Source organism: Danaus plexippus, chromosome Z, assembly GCF_018135715.1.
Source record: "Danaus plexippus chromosome Z, MEX_DaPlex, whole genome shotgun sequence".
NCBI classification, from domain to species: domain Eukaryota; kingdom Metazoa; phylum Arthropoda; class Insecta; order Lepidoptera; family Nymphalidae; genus Danaus; species Danaus plexippus.
In genome coordinates, this window is record NC_083559.1 from 13,982,436 (window position 1) to 14,000,215 (window position 17,780).

General features: G+C 29.3%; 2 protein-coding genes across 7 annotated transcripts; one reads left to right on the forward strand and one right to left on the reverse strand.

The window, feature by feature from the left end:
* Positions 1 to 1,894: 1,894 nt before the first annotated feature.
* On the reverse strand, positions 1,895 to 11,108 carry LOC116778002 (protein nessun dorma). Of its 3 annotated transcripts, none has more exons than XM_061526047.1 (10): positions 11,074 to 11,108; positions 6,154 to 6,334; positions 5,724 to 5,937; positions 4,947 to 5,176; positions 4,558 to 4,718; positions 4,228 to 4,438; positions 3,711 to 3,883; positions 3,490 to 3,597; positions 3,096 to 3,244; positions 1,895 to 2,766 (listed from the first exon to the last, which is right to left on the reverse strand). In XM_061526047.1, the coding sequence occupies exons 1-10, from the start codon at positions 11,080 to 11,082 to the stop codon at positions 2,679 to 2,681; spliced, it is 1,524 nt and encodes a 507-aa protein (XP_061382031.1). In that variant the 5' UTR covers positions 11,083 to 11,108; the 3' UTR covers positions 1,895 to 2,678. The 3 variants fall into 3 exon arrangements, with proteins under 3 accessions (XP_061382031.1, XP_032527732.2, XP_032527734.2); XM_032671841.2 differs by lacking the exon at positions 11,074 to 11,108 and adding an exon at positions 6,675 to 6,789 and having other exon boundaries at positions 6,154 to 6,472; XM_032671843.2 differs by lacking the exon at positions 11,074 to 11,108 and adding an exon at positions 6,675 to 6,783.
* Positions 7,390 to 17,132, forward strand: LOC116777366 (vacuole membrane protein 1). Of its 4 annotated transcripts, none has more exons than XM_032670873.2 (9): positions 7,390 to 7,531; positions 8,004 to 8,231; positions 11,431 to 11,528; positions 12,609 to 12,722; positions 12,816 to 12,915; positions 13,295 to 13,476; positions 13,545 to 13,745; positions 13,828 to 14,052; positions 14,140 to 17,132. In XM_032670873.2, exons 2-9 carry the CDS (start codon positions 8,034 to 8,036, stop codon positions 14,399 to 14,401), a joined length of 1,380 nt encoding a protein of 459 aa, XP_032526764.2. In that variant the 5' UTR covers positions 7,390 to 7,531; positions 8,004 to 8,033; the 3' UTR covers positions 14,402 to 17,132. The 4 variants fall into 4 exon arrangements, with proteins under 4 accessions (XP_032526764.2, XP_061382034.1, XP_061382033.1 ...); XM_061526050.1 differs by having other exon boundaries at positions 7,392 to 7,531; positions 8,014 to 8,231; XM_061526049.1 differs by having other exon boundaries at positions 7,394 to 7,531; positions 7,953 to 8,231.
* The last annotated feature ends 648 nt before the right edge of the window (positions 17,133 to 17,780 follow it).

Sequence of the window (17,780 nt, forward strand, 5' to 3'; positions counted from 1 at the left end):
TTTAAATATGTAATATATAAAATTAATTTCCATTTTTGAATTTTAGATTTTCTGCAGCTATTCGTTTATAAATTTATTATTACGAATGTATTTAAGGTAACGACTGAATTGTAAATTTTAAGTCACAAAAAAGTAAATCTTTCCGTATGATAAAAAAACACACTACTTCTCATTTATAATTAAACAAATACTTATTTATCCTGGAAATAGATACACCTAGGTGTTTTCCTGCATACCTAAACCACAGAACGCGCGTAAGTACCTATTTTTTCAATATATTCTTCCTCGTCAAACCTAATTCATGTTGTTTCATTATAATTATTTTCTGTCATAATGATGACTTATAATAATGACTTTGCGTTAATAATCAAGCCAATTTGTAATCCATTCCAAATGGATATACATTCCTGTTTTTAATTTACCTGATAAAAAGTTTTCTGACTGGTTTGGACCTAAAACTTCACAGTATTTTTTTTATATAATAGATAGACATATTACATACTTTTTAATGAACACAGAAGATGTCATTTCCGTTTATTATATGCCATCTACTTTTCGAATTTCATTTTCCCGCAACCCACAGGAAAACAAAACATCCGCAAAGATTCCTCAAAACGTAATTAATTAAATGTTATGAATAATTTCATACTACTGATTTATGAAAATCCTGTTTTCGATGTATAATAAAGGAAAACAAGAAGTTTATCAATTCATATTACTTCAGTACAAAACCCTTCTTTTGTACGAGTTCCGCCGTCATTTTATCCAGATTAAACAAACTTTTATATGATTTCTTTAAAATTTTTATTTCTCTACTTTTCAAACAAGTCATTGTGAAAAAATATGTATTTTTTTATTACTGATAATAAAAAAACAATAGCACTTGTAATAGTATTTTTCATAGATTACATACTGTATTCTTTGTATTTTTATCACTAAATGATTTTTATCTCATATTGACTGAAATACTCGTTCTAACGTTTATTATACTCGAGGCCTTAAAGAGTTCATTATTGTAAAAATCTGTTTATTTAAATTAATTTATAATTAAATTATTCTCACGAGATAATTTAAGACTCGGCTGTTTCTGTTAAATTTTAGGCCTTTTAGCTTTGTCAACGCTACGGAAGGCTTTTGGCGGCAATATAGTGGAACAATCGTTTAAAATACTATCGTTTGTTTTTTTTTTGTGGTGAAAAGTGAGGAAACGACTAAAAAAATATTTAATAGGAGTGTTGTTTTTTTAATTTTGGTGTTATTCCTCAACGGATTGTTTTCTTGTCAGTTTCCGAACCCTATATACAAACTTCTAAACTAATTTTAGTTATATCATCTATTAAATTTCACTTAAATATTTTGCGACCCTAGACCTCTAAGATTATAGGATAACGAGTGTGTTATTACTTTGATATTACTTAATTTCATAAGGTCACAATAAGTAAATACACTTCATACGTATCAGTCGAGCAAATTTTACATCATAAGAGTTATAAATGAATGTATAAAACTAGAGTGACTAATGTCTTGGGGTAGAGAATGTTTAAATAAAACTAACGTTTTCATCTGAAAATATTAGTTTTATATCTATACTCCGCGGTAGATTAATATTAATTTGCCACATTTCTTTGGATCTTAAAATAAAATCGTAATTTTTCGTTGATATTTCACTCCTAACTTATGCTTTATGAGGGGCAGTTCTAATGTTTTTATTTAAAAAAATATTTAATACAATACTATTTACAGAATTATATTTAAAAAAAAAGCTTAACCACTGAAACAATCAAATACCAAAGTTTTTCTGTGGATTGTAGGACACCTAGAAAATTTTCGTATAACTAGTAACCGTCTTAAAATACTATGTGATTATATATAACCATAAAATGAAACACCACACTAATATTAATTATTTATTAATAAAACATTCATACGCCTCTAAATATTTAAATTATTAAAAAAAAAAACAAAATGGCGTCCCCCTGCCGGAAACTAAATAAATTAAAGCTCGCGTTAAAGTTGAGTACCGGCGTTACATCACCACTATGCTTAGCACAAGTTTGCAATCACGCTACATTCGAAGCGTTTTCCGTTACTCGTTCAATAACAAATTAACTATATGTGTAACTTTATGAATGTTAAACTACAAACTCTCCATATGTAGTGTGAATGTGACAACTTGTGGTTGGTCACCAGATAACATTGACGGGATAAAAATATGTCAGCGTCTCAATTCCATCAAAAGAATTCAATATTTATAATTAACCAACTAATTTATTAATAACCGCTATGATTCATGCTGTAAAAATAATTAAATTTATATGAAAAATGCTTGCAACTATCTATTCGAATATAAAATTATCAAAAGAATTCTCAGATACATTTCAAACACTTGAACATCACAATATTATTGTTTACTTAGTTTATACTTTACGAGATGTTACACAAAAGCACAAGGACAAACATACAGTCAGAAACATAGTTGCCGTTAGTAAAATGATAAAATGTTACCATATAAGAAAAATAATTAAGCACCTTTGTTACATCATATAAAATAACATTACCCAGACATCAACTAAAAATAATGTAATTAAAATATAGATATAATGGTAATTATTAAGTTCGGAATATTATTTAAGAGTTTTGTTTAACTAAAATACGGTAAATTAAGTCTTAACACCTCATTACATATTGACATCTTGTGTAACATAGATTTCTTTCTGTAGATCACCGGAACCAATCTTGCAATTTATCATTTCGAGGCCATCCATTCTGTAATATTTTCGAAATTAATTGATTAAATATATATATACACCATGCAGTGACTTAAGTTTTAAGTCAGTCCTTCATTCAACCAATCAATCATTCAAACTCATTCAGGGCTTCCTCTGTCAGCTGCTGATCTAACAAAGAATGGTAGCATAATTTACTTAAACATTCCCTATTTTTGACAGTAATATGGAATAACTAATTTGCTCCTTCCTGCATTATATGGTTCACTTACTCAAAATTAACTTACTCAGTAGAAAATTTAATTTGTTTTATCTACTTACTCCAATTAATTTACTAATAAGCTAGCTTCAGCTTTTAAATCTACTTACTCAGTCTTAACAATTCCGTTTTCCATTTCACATCGTATGCACTGTTCTGTACATTCCTCAACTATGACACCGTCCAACTTAACCTGAGCCCCGGAATACATTTGTATGCCAACACCGCACTTCTTTATTAAACAATTTCGAAGTTCCATCTGGAAAATAAATATAACTTTTATAACAATGATATTTACTTAAATATTTAATCACATTTTCATGTCATTTTCATCCTAATGTCAAACCAACCTTCATATCTCTCTAGAAGTGACTTGAAATTGTCATAAGCAAAATTTTAAGAGAAATAACTATGAATTAATAGTACACGATAGTTTGATATAATCTAAGCTGTTTGTGAGCATTTGAGTATTAAAATTATTATTAATTATACAACCAAACTAACCTGAGCTCCTTTATGAATTACAATACCAGAGTAGAAATTTTCAAATGTACAATCTTCTAATATAACTTTCGCACCAGACATTGCAACAATACCTTGAGCAAAATCACTCTGAAAATTTAAATAGGCATAAGAATTTTTAAATACTTACCATAGTATAATTTATATCATCAACTAAGCTTATAAGATTATATGAACTATATACATATGTATTATTTATTTACCTGGAAATTACTTGAATCATCTAGAAGCATGCAATTTTTGACTTGTAGCGTACCAGAAAGCATTACTATGACCGTATTAACAGAAGAACAGTGTAGCGTCATGTCTTGTATCTGGCATACATCACTCAACATTAATAAACATGATCTCATATCTGATGCCTTCAAAGTAGCTCCTGGTTCAAAAGAAATACACTGAATAAGTATATTAAATAGAAAATATATATAATAATTAAAAATATTATATACATGTATTTAAAGAGAAACAAAATTATTCCTGAAACTTAATAGGACTATTTCATTGTAATAGAATTACAATTTAAATGATTTGTTTTTTTAATGTAGCGACAAATGTACAAAAAATAGCCAATCATAATGACATAACAATTGATATGTAGAATTTGAAAATAGAATGAATTTTCTAATCATACAAAAGTTTTATCAAAAAACTGACTCAAAATATAATTCGAATACTAACTAAGGTGTTTTGTTCAATACAATAACTGACTAACTAACTCACCGCCTATACTACACAAAGTTATTTGCGACAATGATATTTCAGGTATCTCATACTGTTTGCTGCATACAACTACTTCGTTTGGTTCTAATGATAATGCTTCTTCAGCTGACATCGTTATTGTCAGTGTGTGATCATACGTGACTCTCGTTTCTAGAAATTTTGTGATATTCTTGAATTCTGCTATATCACCTCCTTGCCACAGAGCTATCACCTGCAAAAAATATAATAAAGTATGAGTGAGTAAGTAGTAAAATTGTATATAAGTAGTATTCATTGTGAGATTAACATGCATATTAACAAATTACAAAAAAATAAATTAATAGTACTTACATTCTTTTTGCTCTTATTCCTTTGATACTTTTTCATAGTTTTAACCAAATATTGCTCCCTGATGAGAGGATTTTCATATAATGTCCATTTTGACATCAGCCCGTCTAATCTCGCATTTAATTCAGCACAGAGCGATATGTAGTTTGGTGGTAACAAGGAATCTGAAAGGTATAAAATGTTCAATAATCTGTCATGAAATTGTTATTGTAATGCCCCGAAATTGTTAGGGAGGTAATAATGTATTATAAAAATGTATAAGAAAAAATAATACAACATTTTAGTTTAGAACAATTTCCGACATTATACTGTGACATATTATCAACTTTGATTTAAATTTTCATCAAATCAACTTTGATTTAAATCTCAACTCGTACATATTAATATCATACCATCATCATCAGCAAAATCTCCTTCGCATAGAGATGAATCGAGTTCCTGTAACTTCTGATGAGCATTGATAGCACTAGTTCTCAGCAAGGTGATAGATCTCGCAATGTAGTTTGGTATGGTGCCATTGTGCAACTCCATCCACAGATTCATACGATCCTCTATGGTGTTTGGTAGAAGGACTTTATCATCCTGATCGTCCCATGGCATCCATATGTTATCGTAAAAGAATCTGCAAATAGATTACTACTCATGATTTCAAATCATATATTGCTATATATGTTTTTTTTTTATATTTCGTTTCTTTTCGTTACAAAAGCTTCTATTGTGACTAAAGATCACCAGTTTCTCATCCCTATATCGCAGATGAGATTATCAATGTAGTTTTATAAGAATTGTGGACACTATAAATGCAATGATGCAGTCTTATAGCAGGAGTAATGATTTTGAAAATTCTGTTCGCATTCACTAATGTTTGTTGTTAAATTTGTCGTGTATAAGATTTAAAGCTAATAGATATGATGAAAGGAAACATGTACATACTTTTTTATGTTACAGGATATGTACAAAACCTAATATCACATATTTTTGTTTTGTTATTACCTACATTGAATGTACTGATATAATTTTTTTAGTTAGATCCGAGTTACTTTCATTGAATCTGTCTTGTTCTCAATCCTGAATAATCTTATTCAATTTCGTATACTTAATTGCTAACTCTTGTTTTTTATAAGTTAAATCTTTTACATCTTTCAATGAATTATTAAGTATTTTTTCACCTCATAAGATCTATAAACTCGGCTGTGCTTGCTGCATTAACGCACTGCTCCCTCTGTTTAATTGTTGGCCACAATTCTATCAATGGCACACTAACAATACTTTCTGGTAGAGACACAGCCTCGTGCTGAACCCTCAGCACATCCACATTGGCAGAGAGATCCTCAAAGTTCACTGACATTACTGTGATGTATGCAACACAGGGATATCTCACTTCTAAAATAGTTTCAATAAATAAATTAACATTTAGAAGCAAACTAATAGTTACTAATGTAAATGGACATCTGTAATAGACAAGCAATACCTTTACCTTGATTTATATTTTAAAGTCTGAAGGTAATTGAGCAAAAAGATAAAAAAAAAAAAAAATTGTTTGATTAAATTCAAATTAGTATTAATTGCAAGTTGTGCAAAAAATATACATAAACATACCAAATTTTTTACAGAAATCCTTTGACAATTTCCACAGAGCATCCCATCCAACAGGCTCTACTAATAGTTCGGCCTGCATACTCCATTGCTCTCTAGCTGTGCAACGCCCAGAACTGAACACACGCAGTAATTCCTGAAGAATATCGTTGTCGCTTCTCGTGAACGTAAACACAGCAACCATCTTGACGAGTACAATTAATAAATTTCTTAGTGATGGCACAAAACAATTACGATGAACCGACCAATTGGCAAAATTTAGTCCCACTTATTTGGTTTACTACGTCGATAGATGCTCACTCAGATAGGTCGAGGTAAAGAACTGTACAACAAGAGGACTAGAGTATTTATAACGTTTTTGTTAATTCTGATCCTTTATGAGACTAATAAACACATCCTTATTAAAAATTTAGGTTACTCTTAACGCAATTTTAAATTCGGAAAGTGATAATTAAAGAGGAAGCAACAAAAATATGGTAATTAAAGTAAAATGAAATGAAAGTTTATTATTAAATAAAAATTACCTTAACATATGATACAAATTAAAGTTTGAATTTTTATTTCAAACAAAGTACTAAAACAACCGTTGATAATTTGATATTAGTACTGAAGTATTCAAATTGAAAAACTCGCCAAATGACGTAAGTTGGATATATCCGTTTTGATATAGAGCGTTCAGAAACGGAAAAAATAATTACTTATCATTGTGATTGATTTTATTAAAATTTTTAATGAAATTATGATAATAAAAATTTACAACAATTTGGTAAGTATAATATTATAGTAATTTAAATTTACATTTCTTTATTGTGTGTGAGCTGTATATTGAAAATTGTAGCCTTATGTTATTAAAAAAATATTTTAAATACACGTCAGTAAGAAGTAAAATTGCTATACGTAAAATTTATGAGACAAAAAGTTGGTAAAATAGTGAAACTGAACTCGATTTTCAAAAACAGTTTTCAAAGGGTAGAATATTTTCATCAAAAAATTTGAGTTTTTCGTTCTTTAAAGTCGATTCAATGCTGAAATTCCTTATTCTAAATTTTTTTTGGACATATTAGTGAAATAACTACTGATCCAATTATGAGTACTGTTTTATCGAAAAATAATTTCTAAAACATAATTTTATGTTAATATTAATTAATAGCCTTATTTATGGATATAACTGAAAAATAATATATTTATATATATTTTGATAAAAAATAAAGTCAGAGGAGATTCAAGTTTTGAATGATGACAACAATGCTCAGTTTCGATACATTTTATGTAAAGTAAATGTTTTTGTGAAGAAAATGATCTATAGCTGTATTTAAAACTGAAAGACAACTATTGTAGATTTGTTTATAATTTTAAAATTCTACGTGGATTTGTTTTTGATGTGAGTATTATTTGTTAACAATTTTTGTTCTGTTAGGTTAGAAGTTGCATCAATTTATGCTGACTATTCAGAATGATATCAAATATTTTAAGTCTAGCTTATTTATTAGGGGCTGACGGTGGCTTTTTGTTATGTATATGCCTTAAATAATAAGCATATGATTATAATCATATAAATTTATAATATACATCGGCGGGCTGATAAAATCGATAGTCCTGCATCTGTACACACACAGGCTTAATATCGTAAATAAATATACCATTAATGAACTTATGTTGTATATCTATTTATATTAACGTAAAAATATATATTTTTCATGAGTATACAAATTATTGAAAATATATAATGAGAACATAATTTACATTTAATTTGTGTATAATAAGTTTCTGTTGTCTTACGTTTTTTTATTTTCGTATTAAAGAGACTATTCAATAAACAATATTGTATTGACGTGAAGAAATTTGTAAAATAGTGCTTTGTAGTAAGTGGATTGTTCAGAATAATGACAAAATTAGCTGGCACAAGGCGAGCACGCAACCAAGCTACATCTCTTGCTATACCACGTCAAAACTCTATAACTGATAATAGCAAGACTCGTCAAAATTTAAGTCCAGAAGCTCTGGCGTCTATGAGTAAGGAACAACTCAGAGCTGAATGCAGAAAGAGAGGCCAACGGACTACAGGCAACAAAAATGAACTGGTACAAGGGTGTTTACAAATGTCTTTTGTGCTTATGTATGCTAGTGTCATGCAAGAAACATGTAGAAACACGGCTAAAAACTTTTTTTATTATAATTGTTTTATCTTTTTCTGAATTAACATTTTTGGTATTCCTATTCAAATACAAATCATTCAGGAAGATTCAGATAAAGATGTGGCGATTATTTTGTTGACATTAAATTTGTAGATAATAGACTATGTGAATGTGTATTTTATAGAATTTAAATGAATATGTGTGTGTTATAATTTAGATGTGTGCATATGATAACCATACCTTCATAGCTTTAATACTTGCACATACAGTTGTATATAAATCATGTTTTGTTAAGTCTATAATTTTCATTGTCCTGAATGATACATTTAAGAGCTGTTAATAACTTTTTATACATTTTGTTATACCTCTATATGACTGTTATTGTGACTGAATTATTTTATATGAATAATGCTTTAGGTAAGTGGCACTTCAGAAACAATGTTATTTTGGTAAATTTAAGTTTTATTCATATAACTAAGTATGTTACTAGTCTACAAACATTAGATTATGGTGGTATAAAACCTCTTTTGATTGTATCACGGCATTTGATATCATGTTTATGCCCCGACAGGATTTGCACACACTTTATGTCTTCACCTGCTTTTATTTATATATAAAATGTTCAAGATCCTTTGTGCCCGATTTGGCAACAGTGCGTTTCTGATACATAATAATTTTACAACAAGCGAGTCATATTCCTTTGTCTTTATAGCGTACACTATATGTGCTATTGTCTATTGGAGTAATAGTATACAAAATGTATTGAATAGATTCTAATACAATTATAGCTTAGGATAAATGGTATTTGCGATTGATTTCATCTAGTGCTTTGCGAAATAAACTACGGCGAAAAATTTTTTTTATATCAGATGGTTCCTAAACATCTTAATAGTAATCAACAGTACAAATTAACCACCAGCTATAGACATTTTACAGCAGCTCAAAGGATTTCATTAGAAATATAAATTTTATCGCGTTTACAATACACTCTCTTATGTTTGGATGTAAAAAAAATTTTATTTTTTTTTACGTTATAAAAGTCCAACTAAAATTACAGATATATTGAAAATATATTCATAGATAAGTCATATTACATTGTCGTCTGCATCACTCATTCCTGCTCTAAGAGAAAGTGGTTACGAAATTTAAAGTGAAACGTCAACTCGAATGTTATATAACCTCTTTCATTATAGATTATAACAAAGAGGTTCTGGTAATTGTATTTGTTCTCTTTGGATTGACGTTTGTTGTTGACTTGTTTGTTCTACATAGAAAAATCGGTTTTTTGGCAATATATTTCTGCATAAACATCATTAAAATTTTTCTTGTTTTTCTAGGGCAGAATGCCGTTTGCTTTGCTTGCAAATTCATAGCTATTTATTTGTAATTCGGCAATTTTTTATATTTAATAAGTTACAGAGAAACATGTGATTAAATGTATATTAGGATTTAGAACTTATTTTTTAAGGAATAGGTCATTATTAGGTTTTGGGTTTTAACCTAGTTTTGTATATCTTATCAGCCTTACAGAACAAACCGAACGACTTGCGCTGTGAATAGTTCGAATAATGAAAATTAATAGTATATTGCTGGTGACAAACTTTAGTAATAGATGAGAATGGAAAGAGGAAGTGCATCCTGCCAACCTATGGCAATAATAGCTTTTTCAAGCTGATTGAACCGGCAACGAGGTTCTATATTCAATCGGAAATTGCGGGCCACTAGACCGTCAATACGTTTATACACGCGACTATCACGCCATATTACGACATTGTATACGTTAATTAATAGTTTCATTATCGACCTTATCTTCATTGTTATACATGTTATGTTCAATAAAATACATAACAATGCACCCTATTAGTATAACGTTAGAGTATAAAATTGTTATATATACGTTTCGGATTATTTGTAATTTAAGAGGAGTTTAATTCTGTTTTGGATTAAAGCCACAATATCGGCAATGAATTTAACATTGATAAATTTTCATTATGATATATTAGTGTACGTCTGCTGCATAGTTCTTGTAATTGAATGTTTATTAGCTTTCGTATTTATTTTAATGTGTTGATAAAGATCAATCACACAATATAAAATACACTACACCTGTGATAATGAGATCGCACGATTTTGTTTTATTATGTCAACTGAATCCGGCGCGGCGTCTTGTTTCTTCATGATTTTTACAAATACACACAGTTACCGAATGGCTTGTTGAATACGATTTCTTTGTAAATCAGACGCGACCTCATTTTTCAGGCTTGCCTTCTTTATCAGTAACGCAATACGAGATAGATGTTTATTTGTATTTATTCGATAAAACTATAACGTCAGCATTTAACATAATAAACGTGGAATAATTTATAATATATAAATAAATTTTGTATGTATATATTTATTAATTAATTTTGCGTGTAAATAAAGATGTTAATGACGAATATAATCTCATACTAAAGGTCATTTAAGCGGAAACACATGGTGAAATGTAGAGAGTAGATTTTGAAAGTGAGATTACGTTTGTGATGTCACAGTGGTATCATTCCGCGGTCGAGACATACGTGCTTAAGATACGATCGGAATATTAAATAATAATAAATATATTTATATATATATATATATATTTATAATTTTGTGTGTGTTTTCGTGTTTATAGGTACGATCTTTAAAGTTTACTTTGTTAGAAATGAATAGTTTCTTTTTTTAAATAGATTAAAATAGTTTATAAAGACAGCCTGCGTGTTTGCGAAGTTTATTTTTTTAATTATTCGTCGTATAGTAATGTACTCACGGATCTCATTTATTTCGGGAGTCGTCTGGGTCGTGTCTGTTGCCAGGTGTTGACAACAATTTTGGGGACATTAGAAAAATAATATATAAAAAGTTTAAAATTCATCGCTTTCCATTAAAATAGAATTTTTATTTGTACAACGTTATAAGATAAATTTATTTTACAAATTCAAATCTTCGTACCAAATATCGAAATGAATTTTTTTTTAATTAGTTACCAATACGCTTAGTTAACAGCACAGTTTTTTTTAATGTTATGTCACAACACTAGTTTGCATGTTAGATACGTGATAGTGCCGTGTGTGATTTTAATGTTAAAGCTCTACATACATGATGACTTAATCTTGATATTAAACAGCTATCCCGTTTGGGATACTACAAGCTGGCGGCCGCAGTCCAAGTAGAAACGGAGCAGCGTTCGAGGAACGGTTTGCACTCACCTCCTAAGGAGACCAAGTTAGTACATTTATAAGTGAATGAAAGAGAAAGAGATAGAGAGAGATAAACTTTAATACATTGTTTAAAATCTTAATTTAATTTGCTATATTTTTATGAACGAATTCAATTTGCCTATCAATTAATAACTTGTAAGCTTTGAAAATATATTTTCGATCCTTATAGATCGTGTTTTTAGTATTAGAATGAAGGTAATTAATAAATGTGTCTGTATTTGTCTGTTACTTAAGTACTTATAGTTTAAATGTGTTTGAACGTTATCAAATAATTCCTAAGATACATATAGCAAAATTTTTATTTACATATTCATTAAATATTAGGTCAAAATATTGAATACTTATCTCTGGTCCAATGAAGGCACTTATATAAAAAACCGTACTAGAAAATCGAGAAAATTTTAAAGTTTTAATTTTCATACAGCCGGCTTGACATAGGTTTAGATTTATTCAAATAACGACTTACCTGGCTGTAGTTATGTTTTAAGTTTTTTAACTTCAATAATGCTTGACTTTGGCATAACATTCTGTGCAACTGGCGTTATTTAAAATATCTGGCTGAAGGATTTGGATTTATATATATATATATATATATATATATATATATATATATATACAAATATCAAAATATTTCTTTCTCTTTCATTATTATTCTTCCCTATGTATAAATTATTTATTAAATAATAAAATGTAATAAATTAAATTTATGATTAACCGTGTATATAAAAATGTATGATTGGAATGAGTGCGAGAGTTCAACGACCTTCTTCAGGGGGACCTTAATAGGAGCTTGATGAGATAAATTACTATGGGACGTTTCTCGATGTGTTGTATATAGATATTATAATAAGAGTTTTAACTTATATATGAACTGAAGAAATATTCTTAAAACGTCCCCAAATAATATAAAATAATAATACTAGTCATTACCCATCATTTGAAGGTCGAATGCACTTAATTATCTGTTATAATTAAGTAATGTGTGTAAATAAATTAATTCCTTTTTAATTGGTTTTTCAAAATAATCTCTTTAAGATTTCAATTATAGGTAATAGGGGTTTAATTTATTTTTTAACGATTTCAGAACGAAAGCCGCTTTAATGGATACGGAAAGTTTGGTATTATGGCGGAAACCTTTTACGACGCTCGAATATTTTTTTAGAGAACTCCTTATATTATGCTCGACGGGCTTAAAGAGGTGATACGTAGAGAAATAAAGTGCCTTATATATAAACATATGTATATATATTTATGTATGTATACATTTCTGAACATGTGAATTTGATTACAGATTGTTAGCATACAAAGCACTAGCCTTATTTATATTTCTAACAATCATCAATATCGCCTTCTCCTACCACATCAAGGGCCCCCACCAACCTTATGTGCAGGTTTGTGAATAACTTATACATATGAAATTACGTAAAAATATCGATTTAACTTAACGTATCGCAAGGAAATGATAAACGACAAATTTGCTAATCAACATTAGTTTCGGAATACATATCGATGGAAGAAATTAATTTTCATAATGAACACGCGAACTACATAACGAACGAGCTATAAAACAAATTGTCTTGTTAAATATAATGTTACTAAAACCGTGCCCCACCCATGCTATTTACATACACTGTCTGTCGCTCCCCCATACCACTTAAAAAATAAGATACGATTGAACAGTTACGTCTAGACCATTAGGACAGGATCTTACTGCATTCCGTCTAGATGTATGACGTCATCATGACATAAATGTTCTCTATCATCTGTCAGGAGGCAATTCAGACCCTGGCTTGGTGGGGATGGTGGGTGATTCTGGGCGTGTGTAGCTCAGTCGGTCTCGGTACCGGCCTGCACACATTCCTATTATACCTCGGGCCCCATATAGCGAGGGTCACACTGGCAGCGTACGAATGCGGAGGCTTGAACTTCCCGTCGCCGCCTTACCCCAATGAGTAATTATATAATGATAAATATGATAGATTTAATGATATTACAATAACAATAATGATGTAACTTCCAGTATAATATGTCCGAGCGAGGTGGATCCTAACAATGCGGTGTCTATATGGAATATAATGGCCAAGGTTCGTATCGAGTCCATGATGTGGGGCGTCGGTACGGCTTTGGGTGAACTGCCCCCATACTTCATGGCACGAGCCGCTAGGATCTCCGGTGGTAGCGTGGAGGGGCTCAACGAAAAAGACGATTCTAGGACCGGGAGGTACCTTAATAATACCATTTACATAATATTGCGTATACAACATATATAATATGAATGATCTTGTGATAAAATTTGATTCCAGGGCCAAGGTGATGATTCAGAAGTTGGTGCAGAAGGTTGGTTTCGCTGGTATATTGGCTTGTGCGTCTATACCAAACCCGTTGTTCGATTTGGCCGGTTTGACTTGCGGACATTTTCTCGTACCGTTTTGGACATTCTTCGGAGCCACGGTCCTCGGTAAGGCCGTTGTCAAGATGCATCTGCAGAAGATGTTTGTTATCGTCGCCTTCAATGAGACTCTAGTCGGGTATGTCATGTTTATTTCTCATATGTGTCATTATTTATATAGCCATTTTAATTATTATAGATTAATAATTTTTTTTCAATATTCCAGACAAGCCCTATCCTGGGTTGAAAAAATACCGTACGTAGGACCGAAGTTGGAAGCTCCATTGCTAGAATTCCTGAGGAATCAAAAGGCTCGTTTACACAAGAATGATAATACGTCACAAGAGAACCAAGGCTCAATACTGTCGAGCATCCTGGAGAAATTTGTATTGGCAATGGTGTTGTACTTCATCGTGTCCATAATAAATGCACTCGCACAAAACTACAACAAACGCAGCACCAAGAAGAAAGGCAAAAAGAAGGAGTAAATGTCCCGGCGGAGCATGTGATGTAATGATTAAAAAAACATATACAAATCATAGAAAAATTTCAATACATCACAGAGCAGATATAATAAAAATTTGACCGATGCATTATCTTGATGGAGTAGAATATGTGAAAAATATATTTAAGGTATACTTTATCCACATTACCTAATTCATGTTTACATTACCTGTAATACTTACCGTACAGTAGGTAATATATATATATAATTATTAATTATTCAGTCAGTTAAAGTTTAATGGTATGACTTTGTCCAAGGATTCGGAAATACCATCTAGGTTTTTGAAAATGGGGTATTCTGTGTTAATAGTTAGAGAATTAACAAAATTTTTGGTTATAAAAATACCCCATTTTAAAAAATGAATCGTACATGAGCTGAAACATAGAGTAAGTTATATATTGTTACATAGTTACCAACTAACTAAGGTCAAGTTAAGGGCGCTTTAATTACTTTGTCCTAAATCTATTGTCTATGGTATTTTGGTTAGAACTTTTTGGTTAAAAGGTAGCAATTCCAGCTGTTAGAATCACCGAATAAAGATGTTTTAACGTAGTAGTTAATTCATTTTATAGCAGAATTTGATGGGAATTATAATATCTACAGCACCGGCTAGATAAATATCATTAATGTGTTTAGGCATCAGTATCATAGCAAAATGACATCATTTTTAACTAACAACAAATAATTAATACAATGTTTAATTATTTAAAAGACATTTATATGATAAGTAGTTTTTGAAACATTATAGTATTATAATAAAAAGTAAATTGATCCAAAAATAAACAATTTAGATCCAGAATAAGTATTTATTCAATAGTAATCAGTTTGTCTATTGTACTTGTAGTTGTAAAATGATTTCTCACAGTAATATTGTAAGGTACCATTTAGCACTTATGTGTGTTTAGATTAGTTGATAGCAGCTATTGCACGACCATGTGGATCTTGCCCTTATGTTAGTGTGAACACGGTCTTATAATTTAAACGTAAGAACTGTAATAGATTTCAAAGATATAGTCTGTGGAGACTTTCCGTTTAATTTTTATTCCCATGCTATAATATTAATAGGTCGCTCAAAAAGTTTCTCTGTGTGCTAATTTTGACAAAAAAAAAAAGTAAGGTGCTTTGAATGTATGAAGTGGTTGTTTAAACACCTCTGATACTGCAAGAGTGTTATGAACATGAAATAGATGCTACCAACAGACGTTGTTTAATAAAAGATTTTATTCGTACAATCCCATGTCTGCGGTACAAAGATTTCGGTTAATTTAAATATAGTGCCAAAATTATATAAACTAACAAACATCTTTCATTAAAAAGTAATCTCTGTAGTAATTATATTTTATTGTAATAAAACCTTTTGTTACAAAGTCTCTCGGTGTTACTATTTTTAATCATAATACAAGGCGCTATAGTTTATGTAGTAAGTATATCTAAGGAATGTACTAAAAATATAAGCATATGCTCTTCTATGGTAACATCCCTAGTAAGAACACAAGGTATAAAGACATACTTTAACAATTAAGTGTGCTTAGTAATAAGGGTGTGTGTACATGGAATGATTTAATTTATCCAATTTACATAGAACATATTTTTACATATAATTGTATGTAAAAATAAAGAAGTAGAAAATTTTTTGCCAACAAAGTGCATGGAGCTGGTTCAGTATTACCCCTATTTAAGGAAGCAATTTATAATATGAAATCCTTAATGCTTCAACAATATTCATTATTTAATATAAGTATGTTTTAAACATAACCTTTTAATATGGAGATTTCGTTTTTAACTAATTACAGCCAAAAGTAGACAAGGAAGAAATAAAAAGAAAAAAAAAATGTCTTCTTAACCTTTTGCACTCTGATAGATTGTTCACAATATTTCCGTATAATTGTATGTATTAGTGAATCATTTGTCTTCTATGTATTAAGTAAATAATCTAGATTGTACCAAAAATGTCATTCGGTTTTGTATAGTCATTAATATTGATAAATTTATCTCTTTGGTACTTTTTCCTTGAACTATATATGAATATATATATATATATATATATATATATATTTTATTGACAACTATTCAAAGGCACAATGATTTAACATTAATTTATAATAGGAAAACGATTTATTGTTTTAATAATGCTGTTTTTTGTTTAAAATTAAACTTAAAAATTATTCCGAATTTAAATTATGTGTAATAAATTAAAACATAGTCTCACTCTTACCTTTCTGTATTTCGACAAATACTCTCAAACAGAGCTTATCCTGTCCCTTATAAATATCGTTTAACTTTTTAGCCTGACATATATAAAACATAATTTTATTGATATTAGAATTAAATTAGTGTGTATTTTACATTTAAAACATTCCATTCAACAAAGTCAACCTTAAAATGTTTCAGTGGAATGCTATTTTCCTTAATCATCTGTTACCTAATACTTTTCAAATATGTCATTTGTAATTATTATTAATTAAGCAAATATAATTTTATATGTTGTGTTTTGTTTTTTTTTTTTTATTATCGAAAATGTTAAATTGAATTTTATTTACGGCATTGGGTTGTTAATATTGCATTATTAAATTGTGTTGTTATATAAATTGTCTATGATTTTAAATAGTTATATGAATTCAGTGATTGTCATGGTACGTTTAGTACAAATGCTATTAGTTTAATATGTTTGAAATTTTATAATTTAAAGCAATAATAAAAGAGTGGTTATGAAATTAATTTGTTTTAATTCCAACTGTTTCCTAGACATATTTTTTTATATAACAAATTATGCGACAAGCTATGATACTGTTTAAATATTCCACAAACGTATATACGAACACTAGAATAGGATGGAAAACGGTTCGTAATTGAAAACCTTGATCATTAAGAAATTCAATTTATTAGTCATTATTAAATAAATTTAGAAATATACTATGATATTTTTTATCTTACTTTGTTTTTATTTGTCTTTGGAGGAGGTTGGACAAATGAGGTTGAGGGATCTTTTGCTGAGAGTATCTACAAAAATCCTTTAATGTAATATTAATGTGCGTAGTCTTCTGAGATTTCATCACTTAAATAAATTTGTTTGGTAAAAATATTGCAACAAATTTTGTTGTGTTTATTTCCTGTACTAATTTTAAAGATATTTTGCATTATTATTTTTTTGGTACATTATAAAATACAACATGTCAAGGTTTGAAAGAAAACGGAAGAAATAATTTTTTTTTTCTAGAAAGGAAACCAAATTAATAACTAATGGTCAATTTATGTTTCTCAACATTATAATTATTCCAATATTTTACGGTTATAATGTTTAATTTGAAATAAAATAATAATATTATCTCTAATATAAAAAAATGATTGAACATCATTTGTTT